Source organism: Pithys albifrons, chromosome 1 (genome assembly GCF_047495875.1).
Source record: "Pithys albifrons albifrons isolate INPA30051 chromosome 1, PitAlb_v1, whole genome shotgun sequence".
Lineage (NCBI taxonomy): Eukaryota > Metazoa > Chordata > Aves > Passeriformes > Thamnophilidae > Pithys > Pithys albifrons.
The window spans coordinates 88,184,244-88,202,024 of record NC_092458.1 but is presented as its reverse complement, the minus strand read 5'-3'; the positions used below and the strand labels follow the sequence as shown (position 1 = coordinate 88,202,024).

The 17,781-nt window shown below is 39.0% G+C and overlaps 1 protein-coding gene across 2 annotated transcripts in view; it reads right to left on the bottom strand.

Annotated features, from left to right (window-relative positions):
• WARS2 (tryptophanyl tRNA synthetase 2, mitochondrial) overlaps positions 1-17,781 on the bottom strand; it is a 46,378-nt gene that overhangs the window by 11,258 nt on the left and 17,339 nt on the right. For both annotated transcript variants that reach the window (XM_071559547.1, XM_071559556.1), the window contains exons 2-4: positions 13,449-13,706; positions 1,598-1,678; positions 22-107 (exon numbers count right to left, since the gene is read on the bottom strand). In XM_071559547.1, coding sequence (XP_071415648.1) covers positions 22-107; positions 1,598-1,678; positions 13,449-13,706 — 425 coding nt within the window. The remainder of the gene's footprint in view (positions 1-21; positions 108-1,597; positions 1,679-13,448; positions 13,707-17,781) is intronic.

Here is a 17,781-nt window from a genome sequence, read left to right as displayed (position 1 = left end):
GGCTCACATTCTGCCTCTTACTTGTACAGCAAAATATCTGCTGCCTGAAGCACAGGGTAAGTCAACAAACCAACAGTTCCTTCGCTATTCTGGCTGGCACGCTTCATCTGTTTGAAAAAGAAAAACAGAGAGGAATCACACTTTTGCCTCATGGTATCAAAATCTGTGACATTAATTAATTAGAATTCTGACTAATGGAGCAACCTACTGTGTAACTCTAGAGAAGAGAATGTCATGTAAAAGCCATAGAGCTATAAACTGTATGTAACCCTGTTTCACAGAAAAGAGATTAAGACAGTGGTCACACACAGTCACAAGGACAGTCAGCAACAGCTGGAAGAACCCACAACCACAGAGGCAGAGTCCAGTATTCTCTCCATTAGCTCACAATCCATCTAATGTCTTCAAGTCCTTTACTGCTTCACAATATGAATCACCGAAATGAAAAAAGTCAGGCTACAGATACTAATTATGTTCTAGCAGTGGCATATCTATGTTTTGCTTTTAGAAATAACTAAATAAACTCCTTGAAATCTTAATTATCTAATTAAGACTGTTAAAATATATTTAAATTTTTCTCACCCTCTCCCACAGATCCTGTATTCTGTCTATGTCTCTAAGTGTCTGGGGTTCAGGGAACTTCATTTGCAATGCCTAGCACCTGTAACACCTATCTGTAGATTTGGAAAGCCAGTCCAGTCAAAGTTGGATTTAATAGCTTAACTTTAGAACCTCAGGTTTTAAAAGGTTTGCTTTAATCTATGCCATGCATTAACGCTGGCTGCTGTATTTAAGTTTTACTGGTTTTATTTAATTAAGAAGAAAAACAGGAAAAAAGAAAACATCTGGAGGTATTTAAGGCTGCTCTGAACTCTGCAAGCCAAACTGTTCTTAAGCTGCTGGGTTTTTTCCCCTTTTTCAGATACTTCTCTCTCCTTTTGCTTTTTCTGCTTACTAAATGCCAAAATAAAATACAAGGAAATTAAATGAAAGAACTGTTGATGCCGTCATGCTGATGCAGTACCAAGATTACGAAAATGAACATTTGAAACTTGTAAAGGCAAACATTTAAGATACATTATCACTCAGCACATTTTTTATATTTATAATTTCTATACCCCTCTTCCAACATTGGACTCTTGAACACTCTTCCACAAAATCCACAGAACAGCCACTCTTTATAGTGGAAAAAGAAAAGCTGTTTATGGAACTCCTTAATCGGCTAGGCTCAAGGTTTCCACTGCAATATCTTGTAGTAGTTTTGCATTATTAAATAAACATTGAAATTATTGAAATAACATAAAACATTCTAGCAAAATCAGTTTAACAATACTAAAATGACCTCACATTTAGTACAGTTTCTGCAAGCTTCTGCCAATAATATTATCATGTACTTCCAGCAGGAAAACCTTCACTGAGAGCAAGAGACCTGGAAAGACACTCTTCTCCCATTCCACCACACGACTACAGAACCACTTAAACTTAAAGCAGAGATAACCAAGATACAGTTGGGAATTCACAGATAACAAGGATTTCAAAGACAACAATTCTATTGAATTCCCACGTATTTCCTTTCAATCTACAAAACTGTCCATACCTTCCACTGGGGCAAACGTAGCAGACGTGGCACATTAGTTAAGCACCCAAGAATCCAGGCAAGTTCTGCATGCTCAGGAACCTGGAAGTATGAAACCAAAATCTATTTTAATTTTATTCATTTATATTCAAATTTTCTCAAAATCAATAAACAGTATCAGAGATCAGAAAACCACTTTTTATATTATTTTTTCAGTAAGAACAAGAGACAATCTAATGGAAAGTTTTAGACACTTCCAGGATTGCATTTCCTACACTCAGGTAGCATAGCAAGGTTCTTGATCCTATCCACTTATATTCCAAATAATGAAGAAAATGCTTCAGAAATAGCAGAGCTGAACGCACATGTAAATTAGCCAACTATTTGCCACTGTGCCATCAGCCATCCCCTCTGCTCACAGCTCCAGGAGCCCCATTTAAGCACAGGCCAGACTGCCTCTAGTCCTTGCCTGAGCCCCATTGCACCACAGCATGTCAGGCAGTGAACTAACTGCAGGTTCCTCACAGAGTCTGAGCTAACTGCCAGGGAAAACCAAGAGCCTGACCACCCCACGAGGCTGTGGCTGCAGAGAGACACAAGCCAGGCAGGAACAGTTACCTGCCTGACCAGGACAACGCACTGATAGGGCAAGGGTGGTGGCAGGAACAGTCTGGGATCAGCAGACACAGAAAGGTAATTAGCCATACCTGAGAAGAATCCAGAAAGACCAGTGAGAAAACTGGGGCAGCAGGGACAGAACTGAGCCCAGGGACACTGTGATGTACCTCAAGTGAAGACAAGGAACTGAGCTTAAGTGGAGCTCTGGGGCACTGGGCAGAAGATATATGGGTGGAGAGCCCAGGTGAGTCCGTCAGGGCTTTGTGTGCACCAAGAGGTCTTAATGATCCTGACCTGTCTACAAAACAGGGATAGCAGGCAAAGTCAAACTACAGGACAGCCTGAATTGAGGCAATCCTATCAAAACTGATACTGATCTCCAAGTAAAAGAGGAGGATTAGGCCTCCACATAACCTTTGCTATGAGGGTGGTTTAAAAAAGATAAAAAAAGATTCCACTTAAGCTCATACAACCAACTCTTCATTTAATGTTCAGGGGAAACTGTGGTGGCAGTGAAATTTTTATAGTTTCAGAAAGACATCAGACAGAGTCACTGCCTCCCTCCTGCTAATAGGAAGAGTTTCTACAGGCAGAGACAAGAAACGTGCTGTGTCAACAGCCTACATTGGATGAAACCATGTTTAACTTCTTTACATATACTCTTCAGCTTTTACATTTTAAATATTCATTTCCCGCCTAGTAAAAGAGGCAAGCATTGCTGATACATACACCGTTCTTTAATTTCTTTCCTGTCATTCTGCCTGTTGTTAGTTAGCTATATAGATGTTAATCACCCAAATGAAAAAGTGATGTATGTTCCACTCCTTTGCTCACACGTTTGATCCACTATTTTCAATACTGGCAGGTTTGAATGTTTAAGAGCATGCTGTCTCAAGGATGTTAAAAGCTTTGTGCTTGCAACATGACATAAGAACCCAGATGGAAGGCAGTAAAAAGTGTTTGTCAACAGGTAAGAATCACTAGCATTATTAATTGAAACTCCTTTGATGTCACATTTTAAATATAGTGATTTCCTAGCTAGCAATCACTGACTATTTTGGTCACCAGTGTTGTGTAGCGGGATCTCACCTTAAGAGAACAGCTCAGCGGTTAGAGATGTGAAATATTTCACGTTGGTTCTCTTTCCCTTCTTTCTGCCTTTCCCACGGTCTTATTTTTTTGTAATTCCCTCATTCTTATTTGACCTGCAATATTCTGTGCACAAGACAAAGTGCAGTAAGATGCACCAAATATATCCTCTGCAAGACATAAAGAATAAACTGAACATTATAAAAAATACTAAGGTCAAGACTCCTACTTCATTTTAGAAGGAATCACCATATGGTTCAAAGCGGTTTCTCATTTCTTTCTTCTAGTCACGGATAGAGAGGAGATGGTGCTCTGTTACACTTCTGTTGACAAGGACTCTCTTTAAAAGCTATGCAGTCATTGATTCTGCTCTGTCACACTTTGCTTCCACAGCCAAGACTGCACGTGTGTTTCACTGGATCAGTGGATTTAACATTACATCAGTTACCAAAACATCAAGTGATCTAAACAGCATTTGTGGAGTTGAAAACACAGTTCTGGGACCTACCAAGCTATATTAATTTCTAATTCTCAAACACACAGAGTCCTTTCCCAAGTAAGACTAAAGCATTGAACACTGTGAGGGAACAGGCTGATAAAAGGGGGAGAAGACATATAAAAGTGCACCGAAGGGTAGTGATTTCAGTTGGAAAACAATTCCGTACTGGAGCTTAATGAGTTAACATTCATCATCCAAACTGCAGTAACTGACTGTATGTTGGTGTGTGAATCAGGAGGTACTAGGATTAAACCACAAATCATTTGTCAGACTAAATCATGGTTTAAGCTACTGTGTTTTACTTGGCAAGAGGGGCAGGTAATTGCTGCATTTGGTTGGTCACCCTGCATCAGCTCAAATGTTACTCATTTGGCTACAGTATTGCATCACTTTGATTGGAAAATCTGGGTACAAAGAAACTGGGAGACGTGAAGATGTATTTAATACCAGTAAAATACAGGCCAGATCTACTCTTCCTTCCACTGAGCAGTACCAATGGATAATAATAAAGGAGAGGCCATTTTCTCAGACAAACTTGATCCGCTTCTTGCTGCAAGTCCATTTAAAACTCTGAGCAAACATCTTCATTAAACAACCAAAACTGAAGAATGTAAGAAATAAAACTGGAGCACAACAATGGTAGCTGTAGCCTAGTGCTCTGTTTCCAGGAGCTGCAACAGGAGACGGCATTTAGTGTGAACACATGAGCCTACTGCTTCCTACGGTATCTTCCTCTCATGCTTCTCCAGCATCCATAATTGTTGTACTAGGAAATATCAGAAGATATTATTCCTGGCCCAGTCCTGTTAGTGTCCAGGTTCTCCATGAATAAGTCTAATCTTCTTCTGAACTGGCTGTTACTGCCCACTTCACAACCACATGTATCAATAAGCTCCAGAGGCTTAAATTGGATGTGTAAATACTTTAATTTAGCCTCTAATTTATCCATCTTTGTTTACTACTTTTGAATACCACCTGTTTCTTATATTCCACATCCAGCTTATTCAGTGTTTTGCTGATTTTGTAAACTTTGATTGCATATATACCTCTTCAAACTGAAGCATCCCTGACTTTTGAATTTTTCCTTTTAAGGCAGCAATTCTATCTCCCATTGCATTATTTCCTCTTCTTTGTATCCTATCTAATTCACTAGTTCCTTCTGGAGATGGAGACACTAAAGCTTTACCCAATAATCAAAAAGTGACCAACGTCATCTCTGTCTTATTCTCAAAACCCTTTCTGGTGATATGGTGATGACAACATATTGTTGGGTTTTTTTTGAAAATTACTTTTGCTGAGCCAGTGAATTCAGAGAACACCAAGGCTGCATATCTGATGCCTGTATGGGACACTCCCTTTAAGAGTTGGACTTGATGATCCTTGTGGGTCCCTTCCAACTCAGAATACTCTGTGAAATCCAGATTCATAAATTTAGACAAGAAATTTAGACAACCACCAATGATGATGCCAACACTTTTTTCCTGCATTGTGACTCAGTTCAGTACTGTGTAAAAAAACGTTTAGATTACTTATACCTAGATGCTTTTTCACCTGGCACTAACAGCTCTTCTACCCCTTATTTGCCTACCCACTCTGTCTTATGAGTTCTTTTGGAGTTCTTTTCCTTGCCATAGCATTTGGCTATTCATAAGAACTTAGCACTGCCCACAAACTTCTGCTCACTGCCTTCTTCAGGTCATGAAAAAAAGAATAGAGGGGGGGTCTTTTACTTGTCTTTTTTTTTTTTTAAGGAGTTCACCCAAATCCTAAGTAGGACTTAAGGTAATAAAATTTCCAATCAATTCAGGCTATGTGGTGTGTACCTGAACCAGTTAAGAACTCAATTTGTTTTGTATTTTAAAGTCTGACAATAGAACCACTCTCTGAAGCTATGGGGTACTTCAGGAATGCCCCACCTTCCCAAAAGAGAACAGCTAATAATAAACTTAACTGCAATGAAGACATCATTTCCTCAGCAGTGCCCTCTCCCCCAAATAACTCAGTATAAAAATACTACAAGTTGTAGCGAACAGCATTACACCTCCAATGAAGAAAACCCACATTTAGTGACAGTTTATGAACTGTATGTCAAACCAAACTCCAAGGATGTCACAATCATTGGCAATTCTGAAAATCAGCTATCTAATCAATTAAATTCTTCAGGTCAACTTCAGCTACTTCTGTGTCCTGAAAAAAATGTAACAACCTGTTTTCAATATAAATACTATTTTCACAGGAAATATTTCTTGCAGATTGGCTGAAAATATTTGGAGGACTAAGAATCTTTTAAGTCCTCTATTTATTGTTTCCCTTACAAAGCCAACTATTTTCCATTAACAATTTCCCCCAAAAAGCTTAACCAAAACCACACAGTGACCCCCTCCCACCTTTATTAGACAGTCCAAACTATATCCTTTGCTTTTCTCAGAAAATACGTCGTTTTTCTCTTTTTACATGCTCTGTGCTCTTTCCCACTTTAAAAATTCACTTTCCTAATCTCTTCCAAGTCTGTAAAAACCATCAACATTTCTCAGAGGGTTGAGATGGTCATCTCTCTGCCATTACCAGGGGCACATTTCCTCCTTCAACCTCCATTGCATTAAGCATCCCCCACAAGCTGGCTTACTAATCACTAATCTAAGAGTTATTTCCAGAGCACGCTACTTATATTCCTTCCTTGTGGCCTGACAAGCCCAAGTCTGCATAGTCAGATTCCTTTTATTTTTTTAATTTAAGAGAGGTGACGAATTCCAAATGATAACAAGCAGTTACCTAAAGGCACAAACATTTCTGTTTCCTCACCTGGATGAGTATCCTGCTCCATTCTCTTTAAAGACAAATAGCTTCTTAATTATTCACTTGTGTGGCTATTCCAAGTTATTAAACTCAGATCACAATTTACACTTGGATCATCTCTGGAGTGTTACACGTTGAAGTACAGTCTAAGGTCTTCTCCTTGCAGATCTACCATTTTATCCTTGATCCTAGCTGTTCCCCACCAAATTGCTGTGGATATTGCCTGGCCACAGCCACAGCTGATGATGTATACACGGAAAACCAGTAGCTAATTTTCGTCCAAATAGTTCTAGATGACTTTTCACACTGAGAAATACAGCTAAGGAGGACAGCAAGCAATGGGATTCAAGAACAACAGTGGGAGAGTCATGGATACTGTAAGAAGATCTGAAAGCAGGCAAATCAGCAACACTGGACCTCAGCTTTTTCAGGTTATAATACAAAGTTGTGTGTTGGCAGCTGGAGTGGCTTCCTGCAAAAAGAGATGCAGTGTTTCATTTTCAAGGATGACTTCCTCCAGTAGCAACCTATAGCCCTTCTCTGTAAGGCACTGCAAATTTGATGTATGTCTTCTGTGGAAACAGCTTCCCCTCAGCAGTGCAACTTCATTAAGGGCTACACTTTAAATGGGCAGTAAATTTCCAAGACAATTTTACTTTGACAGTGTAGAGGACAAACAAAGAGGTCTGTGGAGGTAATCCAGATAGCTGTGAAATTTGAACACAAGGGAAAATGTCCTAAATTTAAAAAGAAATTAAACCTTTTTTAGGACTTTTTTCTTTTTTAAAAGTACCAGTTAGCGCTTCAAAAAATTCAAGAGACCTTACTTTAAAAGAAGATGCTGCTTACATTTATTTTTCTTGAATAAGAGGTGAGATTTTATTAATGCCTCAGGCTGCAAGCAATACGTTCAGGCTACAGAGATACATTACTAAGTATTTTACAGCTAAAGAGCATGAAGGCCATAAACAAGACAAAAATAGACTGCTCTGGAATCAAATGCACACAGCAACTGAACACACATTGTGGTACTCTTACGATAGAAAATTTGACAGCATCCCAAATTCTTGTTCAAAGAAATAATTCAAGAGCAGGTGGAATAAATTCAGGGTCACAAAGGAAACATCTGATCTAAAGAACATGAAGAACATGTTAAGCAATGTATTGAATTGGGTGGTGGTTATCTGGTTATCTTTGGTAAATCTGTCAGAATTTACAGCTTTCACCTTTACCTTTGAACATTTTAGTCACTTACTATTTTTAGCTAAAACCTACAGAAATTAGATCTGTCTCTCCTTCCCGAAGAGCCCTTCCTTTATTCATTATGAAAATAACTTATTTTCAGAAACAGCCTCCTCCTAGTCTAACCCACAATACTGTTTGAATAACTAGTCTGGTGTGTCCAGAAGACTGGAAGAGAGAGAAGTATATAACAGCTACATAATAGTAGCTGAGATAGACCAGGGAAATTAAGGAAGAAAGAAAAAAAACCAACAAATCCCAGTGAACCATGACTTTTTTTCCCATTGAGTTCTAGTTGTGTCTAGTCCAGTTCTATGAGAGAGAACACAGAGTAATGAGAGAAGCAGAATAATTTGCTAAATTAAATAGTCACATACATCCTCTTATGACAGGAAGTTTTCAATGGACCATGCTAAATTAATGTACTTAAATGAATTTATAAGCTATGATGCAATGGAAGCTTTTCAACCCCTCTGAAAATTGGATAAGAAGTAGTGTGAATCCATTCAAACTCTGCCCACAAAACAAAGCAGATGGATATTTCTGGAAAATAACAGCAGTGAAACAGTGCACACATTTATATTATTGTATTTTGTCTTTTGGAGTTAAGGCTAAGACAAATTGGCAAATTCCCACCTCACAGAGTTACTGCTTCAATTTGCTTGCATGCTGCAAGAATACTGCAGCTGATTATACTCAGAAAATAAATCACCCTTTCCAGAAGGCTGAAAACTGCAATTTTCCGCCCCAAAACTGAATGTTACATTGTCCAGAAACTCACAGGACTCCTCAGAGCAGTGTTCGTGCAGTGTATCAAGCACCGCCTGCTGAATCAACCCTGATGGAATTTTAGTTTCTCTTGGGACATTTAGCATGTATCTACTACAGTAGGTAGATGGACAGGAAGAACAGTCTGAGACCACATAAAAGCAAAATCAAGTTTCTAAAATTGTTTTAACTGTGAAGCAGATGAGGTACAAGATGGTCATGGGTAAGAACTGAAATGTGTATTGTACCCACCAGGAATCAGAGAAAATGGCTTATATCATATAAGCTTACCATGTGTGCAGATTGCATCCTGTCTTTCTTGTTTCCCCCTCCCACCCCACCCCATAGTCCTTTTTGTTTTTAATAAAACACTCTAAGTTTTATGAAAGATGACTGCTACAGCTTTTATCAGTTATGGTACAATTTAAGGAATATATTTTCTCTTTCTTCTAATATTCTCATGATATGTTGTATAAGTTATTATTCTGTTACTTTTCTTTTATGCCTAGTAGGCAAAGGCAGCCATTTAAAGCATATCTTGACATTATTTTCTTGAAGAGCAAAGAGGTTTTCATACATTTTGCAGCTGTACTCCAAATAAAAATGCGCAATTTTGAAACAGGCACTCCATTTTTATTCTTACTGAAATTGTCATTCTTCTATAACTTGTCTTTGTATTTAAGAAAATATAATTTTCTGTAACGAAAGAGCTTCCCTCACTGGGAGGCCATTCTACTGTCCAACATATTCCACAATTGTGTCTTCCTAGATACTCTAATTACATGTGCTTGTTTATAAACCTTCACAGACAATGTGGTTTCAAACACTACCCTAATTATTCATCATCACCCTTTCCGCTTCCAAATATTTTCAAGTTATCATCACTTATTCTTGGAATCCACTACTTCTCTAAGCTGGAATTCAAGTTTGTATAAGGCACTATACATGGGAGGTATTTGGTGAACTGCAATGTATGGAGAACAAATATACAACCAGCCACTGACTTACTTGCTTGAGAAAAATCACAGACATTTGAAAGAGATCACAGACTATTCTGAGTTGGAAGGGACCCACAAGGATCATCGAGTCCAACTCTTAAGTCAATGGCCCACAGAGGGGATTGAACCCATGACCTTGGCATTATACAACCAAGTTTTAACCAACTGAGCTAATCTCAGGGTCAATATAACCTACAAATTGTAAATTCTGTAGCATATAAAAATGATTTTCATCAAACTAGTGCTTTCCATTTATAGCTAATTTAGCTGTAATTTACCCAATACACAAGAACATAGGCTATATGACCTCTAAACAATACAATTAAAATCAGCAATATTTCAGTTTAGTTGCAAGGCAAGGACATCACTGAAATCAGTTGTGGCACTCCAAGTCAACTTCACCTGTATCCTTATCACAGCAGCACCTTTTGGATCTAGTATGAACATGAGAGATACCTGTTCTCACCACACTTTTCCAGAAGTCAGTCTGTGGTTAATATTGTTCAACCTTTTGTCTCTTGTTCGTATTGGAAAGGATGATAAAAATGGGAAAACTCCAGAGCTAGGTATTTCAGATAGCTCTGGATTAGAGACTTAATCTGCATAAACTTTGCTGTAAACAAAAGCCTACTGACAGGGAAACCCTTAACAAATGTACATGCCTTCTGAGAAACAAAGTAGCAACGCTTTTTTCACATATGGCGAACATACTCCAGAGAAGCAACACAAGCAGTAAAGTAGAGAAAGAGAGAGCCAGAAAACAACAGCAACGAAACCCCTTTTAAACAATTTTAGGCCACTCTTGCCCAGGGTAATCCAGGGAAAGTGAGAGGACACAGCAGCATTAGTGTCACATTAGCAGCTGCATGAGCAGTCCCTCAGTGGGCCTTACCATTACTAGCAGACTTTTGCAGTGCAAAAATTTCATTCTGCCTTTAGTGATACAGAATCAGGGTACTAACAGTCTTTAGCTGTAGTGGGTTTAGGTGATTAAAACTAAAAGTTCTTAGATAGTAATAATTTTGTTGCATGCTGTTTGTTTTAAAAAAGTGAATAGAAGTGTTAACCAGAAGTAATTGCAGTAGCATTTCTGTGATCTACAGGTTTGGTAATTTTCTAGATAGAACTCAAAATACAACAATCATTACAGCACACTAATCTGCTGAGACTTCTCTCATTTATCAGTTTGATCTGGCATTGAATAAAACAACTTTGTCCATAACCAAATACCTAAACCAGTTCTCTATTTGATTTTCACTGCTTTTCTGATGACCTCTGGAAGTACAACCTATTTCAATATACAACCAGTTTTGGTCACTTTGATTTACACCTCAGCTAGATGTTTGTAAACAAAAGTGTGGCTTTTTAGACCACCCTTGGAGACCGCTAGAGTGGGTGAGAAGGAGACCAGCTCCTTTTTTTGAAAACTGAGCAATTATCAATTAAAATCAAGCAATAAACTTTCTTGATTAGCAATAGCTGCAATCCATCTTACACCTTCATTTTTAGGAACAATCATCTAGATATTATGACATTCCGTAACATACTATTTCATTATCATACTAAAACAATAATCACATTAGCAAGGTTCCTGTCTCCTTTCCTCGCATCAAGAGCTACACACAGATATTCCTTTTAATTGCTTCCAGAGAAACATCTGGTGCTGCTGATGTAAATGTAACAGACCACAGTGCATCTCTGGGTGTACCTGACCACTACATAGAGCTTGAACAGACTTAGTTTTGGGAAGCTAACAAACCACTTCAGCCTGAACCAGTACTGAAACAGTCTGGATGTATCAACGACTGTAGCAGTCCTGCTGATTGCAGTGTGACAAAAAGCTTTCAAAAATAGGCATCACTGTACTTTAGAAGCATCACGTGCAATCCTGTCCTCCCATCATTTACTGACTCTGATACTTTCTCTTTGGGGATCCAAAGGCTCAATCTCTGCCTTATCATATTGTGAAAGATACAACATGCTTTCTGTGGCTGATTGCAATTGAAGATCCTCACTGATAATCTGCTGGCTTAGAGGAAGTCTGCGTGTTGCCTTTAGCAAGACCTGGAACAGCACTAGTTTAGCCTTTAGGCTTGTAGGAACATATGAAAAACAACTTTTGAACAGATCAAATATCCTTCTCTGACAGCAATCAACAACAAGAGAAGACTGTAAGTACAGAAAAGCATGGATACTCTCCTATCTGTGGTTTCAGCACTTCCTATAGAGGTGGCACCTCAGATATGAAACAGTCCCCAGGTGATTTTTCAGATTCATTTGTCAAGTCCTTTTGTGAATTCATATGCATTTTAGCATGCAATGTATCCTGTGACAAGGGGTTCTGTAGCCTGACTGCGGGTTTCACCAAACTGGAGCATTGTTTTGCTTGTGTTGAATCTACCAGGTGTTAACTTGTTTTGATATTGGTCCGTTCACATTCTTCAGTGGATACAACTGTTCCCTATCTTCTTCATTTCACTTGCAGTTTTATAAATCTTCATTTTATTCCTCTCTAACAGCAACCTGCAAATCATCTCTGCTGTATGCTGAAGGCTTCTCTCTGTGTATCTAGTCACTGATCCTGTGTTGGAACTGACTGAATCGTTCAGTTGCTTGAAAATAAGAACAAAACCCAACCTTTCAGGCTGGTTTTTACTGCATCACTGGCTTGTAACTCATCTTGAGATTATTCCTTGAGATGTCAGTCTCCATGACGAAGTTAAGTCAGAGGTGCCAAATTAAAAATCCAAACTGGTAACTTATTTAAAATGTTAACTGAATATGAAAAAAAAAAAAGATAAATCAATTTAAACATATCTCCACTAGAATTCTGAGCTAATCTATATGGATTGCTTTTTTAAATACTAACAAAAAGTGAGGGAGGAAGTACACCTGTCTTCATCAATTCGTTATCCACCAGGGATATGGAGCTATGATTGCCATTTGCATTTTGACAGCCACAGGAAACTCTGCCTGTTATGAACCATGTTCAAAGGAGAAATGTAATACCATTTCATCTGATACTGATACACTTCAGACCCTGTGCACATCACGTTTGCAGTGCTGCTGCAAGCTGGGCATCCATTTAAGGACATCTTCCCAAGAGCAGAAGCTACGGAACATCTGTCTCTGGGAAATTACAGAAGTTTGCCAGTTTAGAGTCAGTAACAGAAAGTTAATCAAGCAAGAAACTAAGTTGTGCTCCAGGAAAACAGGGCGACATATGCCAAGTAGGAAGGTAAACCCAGTACCCCTTGGGGTGGTCAAGAGAAGCAAATAGTTCACATATGAATTACCAGATCAGATGGAAAAAGGAGCTTATGAAAAGCAGGTTATAGCAAAGAAGTAAAAAAAAATCCCAAGGAAGAAGTAACCCCCTCATGATCATGGTGGAACTGATACAAAATTTACCATGTTAATCACCTCTTGGAGATACTGTACCACTGTCAGAACAAGTGGCAAGAGCTGATACACAACAATAGAAACATGTTTTACTTGCCTTTATGGTTACACAGACTACATTTATGCATTTATGGGCTAACCTTTTGTAACTAAAGTGAGGCTCACAGAGCTGAATTAGTCTCCTAACAGGTCTTTTCAGTATTTTATTCATAATCTGCACAAACTCCTAGCTCTGCTTCCGAAATTTACAGTGTACTTATCCCTACAGGGACTTCTCAGTCATAGTTTCAGCCACTTCAAAATCGTGGTAAAGGATAAGCCTAAAATCCAACACTGCCAGCTTTTTCTAGGATCACCAGCACAAAGATGATAAAGATGTTCAGCAATGCTACGCTCAGTCATTCACATGTGTGGAAAGCCACTTAATGAGAAACAAGTCTAACGTAACAGGAGCACTAACCAGTGACTGTCGGAACAGGAAACACTTCTTTGGGTCAATGCCACAGGCAAGGATGGCAGCAGTGGTGTCCAGGATGTTCTGGCGCAGGACAGCTGGCTCCTTGGGCATGGTGAGAGAATGCATGTCCATAATGCTGTACAGCACTGAGCTGCACTCCTCCTGCAGATTCACCCAGTTCTGAATGGCTCCGAGGTAGTTACCCAGATGAGGTGTCCCAGTTGGCTGGATACCAGAGAAAATCCGATCCACGACCATATTCTGTGGCAAAGCATTGGTAAAATTAACACACATTTTTTTTGACAGTTTCTTGTACATTTTAAAGTCATTAAAAAGGCCTCATTTATGCCCGTCTCTTCACTCCTAATGTCAGTGTACTAATGTACAAATTACCTCAGGATGGATAACTGCAGTCAGTCAGTAAAAATACTCTTATCTTACTGCAGAGACTGATAACTACCATAATTTTAAGCTGTCAGACTGCATATGCAAAAAACTATAGCTGTAAACAAGACTGGTGAAAAGCAGATCTCAGAAATCAAATGATAGATTCTTTCAGTCTCTTTTGCATTGAAGGTGTATGTTTCTCTTTAGTGTCTATATCCACTGTAGTTTCTACACACACACTTAAGTCATAGAAACTTAGGATCACGTTGTAGAGAAATTCAAACATTTTTGTTATAAACTCATGCAATGTCCCAGTAGATTGGCATCTTAACTCCCATGAACACTGAAATCTTATTTTTATAGCTGCAAGGAACATTTTGAGTGGTTCTTAAAAGAAACCTAGTCCTTGACCCAAAGATCAAAGAATAATGAAAGATTATCAAAGTTCCGAAACTACCTATCTTGGCAGCAGCAGAGTTTCTAAAAGGGCTCTACAAAGAAATACTGCCATAGCTCAACATCACCCCTGGAATACTGTCCATGCATTTTACTGTCTAGTAAAATATTGACATCTGAAGAGACTTCACAGAGAAACAGAAAAAAAAATTACCAAGAAGCTGAGATTGTGAGCAATGATTAAAAAGCTTGAAACATGTATAGCTTGACTATGTGACAGTTATCTTAGAAAGTTTGTTTTCCTGCATCCCAGCCCTCCATCTGACCATTTTCTCAGAGCCCCAAGCTGTCAGAATATGATCAATTACCTCCCCGACCTTTCCAAAGAATTCCACCATATTCAGAAGTAGCTCAGCAATGTTTTATGTGAAAATGCTTGTTTTACATGCCAAGTTGTAAGAGCGTGCAAGACTGCTTGACTTAAAAATGAGGGTCCCTCAACCTCAGAAACGAGAGGAGTCCCAGTCACAAAGCTGCACAATACAAACCTCAGACTCTGTTGTGCAGCAGGAACATCAACTTCATTATGCCTGTGGCTGCATGACTTTTTTCCTGCTAAATTTTATGAGCAACATCTCCAACTTAGCAGGGAGAATTTATTTCCTGATGTAGTCTGTTTTCTTTTCTGTGAATCTCTTACAAATGTGTGTAGGAGAAAAAAAGTCATACAACTATTAAAACACACAAAATGGGAGTAAAAGTCAAGGCCAAGTACCATTATTTTTAACTATTAAAAAAGGTCTTCAAATTGACTTAATTCATTTTGACTCAGGCTCAAGAAAAATTAATGAGAAAGTATTTCCAAGTGGAATAGGATTGTTTAAAAAAAACCATGATCCATAGTTCAGAAAAGCCTAGTCTACTTCCTTTAGAATTTGCTGAAAATTTCTCTGCTTTCAAAGTAAGCCTGTTTTTCAGATCAAGACAATTTTCTTATCCAATGTTTAAGTGTTTGTACTGACAGGCAAGAGCAGGTTTGGGCTAGCTGCCATGCTAATTGCTGCTGCTCACATAAATGCCAACACATTTAAGTCTTGGTGGTAACCCCTTCACCCCATCCCAAATATCTTCTTGACTTCTAGTATATTCTTGAGTCAGTTTCTAAGTGCTCTTGGAGAACCTCCAGCACAGGAGCTGCAAGGTAGTCACTGCAATGAAAAGCACACTACTACCTCCAATGGAATTCCAACTTCCAGTCCTTGTGCTCCAGTCCTTGACCACGCATGCCTCTTTTCTCTATTACACAAAAATGAAATTATGCTACTCAATCTTGTTTGCCATTTGATCCCTTGTTTTCCTAGGAACCTACATCAGAGCATTTCTCACCACTCACAGAATCCACTCACCTCCCACTAAGCTACTACCTGGCCCAAGGATGGCAGCCAGCTTCGTGTTAACACCGAGAAGGGCCAGGTGCTCACCTACAGGAGGAGGCATTCAGCATGCCAATGTATATAAATAAAGTCTTGTGGAAATGTGGGTAACCCGGAATACACTTGGCTTGAGAGCTGTACTTCTATTGCTATGGGCTTAGAGCAGTTCCTAGGCAATCCAACAGGTACTTCGGAGGCATAACATTTGTTTTTTGCTTCCCGTATTCCTGTTCTTCACCAAGAGAATAAGAAGTCCACAAGAAAATGAGGCTACAAATAGATGATCACTGAGATGGTGTTCTGCCCCTACAGGGATCCCAGAACCACCAGTTGTTTGTCAGAGCACGTAGCTTCTTCTCATCTCCATGTCTCCCCTCATTCAGGGCAAATCCTGATACTCCTTCCTACAACTACTTCTTCCCATAGTGCTGCTGACTTTCCTGCACCCATTTATAGGCCTGTTTAGCCACCCTCTTCTTCAGAGGCTATACTTTTTACAGCCCTACTCTCCATTTTCTTATCAGTTTCATCTCTCCCGTATCTTCTTCTTCCTCCGCTTGTGCTTTCCAGTCCTTGCTTCTCAAAAGAGTTCTTGCATGATGTATCAAGACATTAAGAAAGCACAGAGAATGCCATATGGTAAGGTTACTACTATTATTACTAATTAAGCTATTACTGCCTTGATTTCATGGACTTTGTATTAAATGTTTCCACCTGCACAGTTAGAAAAGCTAAGAAATTCCGTAATGTGCTAGAAACCCACTGGCAGGCGTCAAGTAAAGGATGTTATGATTACCAAGTTAAAACATGGTGCAGAAACTTGCACATCTTTCAACTGCAGTCTAGCCAAAGAGAGCATCACCTGAAATGTCTCCTGATGTTATTCCTTTTTTTTCCTGGGACCCTGAGGCTACTGCTTCCTCAGTGCAGAAGCAGCTCTACCCCTTTTTTATACCAGAAAGCAGGAATTTCTGTGCAGTCAGCAGAGATCAGCTCATGTGTCAATACCAGGACCCAAAAGGACCTGACACCCTGAGCCTGTGGAGAACAGTTCTGTCTGGAAACCTTGTCAGTCCTGAAGTCAGACAGAATCTGTTCCCTTGCAGCCACAGTCCCTGCTTCATATGCTTCCCATAACATGTTATCTGTCTCTATCTGCCTTTTCTCCTTCCCAGGTCACTGTCCAGTTTGTGGATTATGTCACTATGAACATATTGGATGTATTAGAAAAATTATGTCCTCGAATTTAATTATAATATACTCAATATATAAAAATGCAAGTGACACTTAAATAGGCAGTTTGATAACGTCTTTCACCGAGAAAATACAAGACATCAGTGTCTCAACATAAACTAGGTGTTCAAATACTGTACTAACTCCAAATATTCAAAGGCTGAGTTAATGAAACGTAGATTTGTTGTAATACTATGTAAATTAGCATCTAGTGACACAGTACCTGTTGAAAAGAAAATACCCAAGTACAATGTAAAATGGATGTAGTTTCATATGAAGACAGAACAAAGTTCTCTGTCTATCCAGTAAAAAGAATACCTGTGAAGGCAAGCATGACATCTTTAATGGTGCTCTGTATGTTCAAATGGTAAACAACTACTTTAAAAGGTTTGTCCAGTATAAGGGCAATAAATTAGCAAGTTAAATATGAGAAACAAACAGTAGCACTATTATACTGAGTCTAAGCTCAGCAATTACTTAACCTAAAGTATGGAATTTGCAGAAACAAGTTAATCCAATAATGAAAACTGAGCTAGGCTGAACCTGAGTAAAGCACTAACAAATACATTACAAAGAACAAACCCACACTGGCTCCCAGCTGAGGGACCAGTTGACTAGAAGTCTTTCATCTTTAACTCCTTTGATACCATTTAACAACATAAAGCACAACAAGTTACAGCAAATAGGGTGGCATGAAATATTCCATTGTGTTAGCAGAAGTCTATATTAAAAAAAGCCTACACAAAACACGCTCAAATGAATCTTGGATTTCTCGCACTAAAAATATACAGAGAACATTGCCCCTTTGGAGAGAGTTTATGTTCCCTGTTTGTTCACTCTGTGAGAAGCAGCGGGCAGCATAGCAGCGAGGCAGGGGAGTTCTGCCT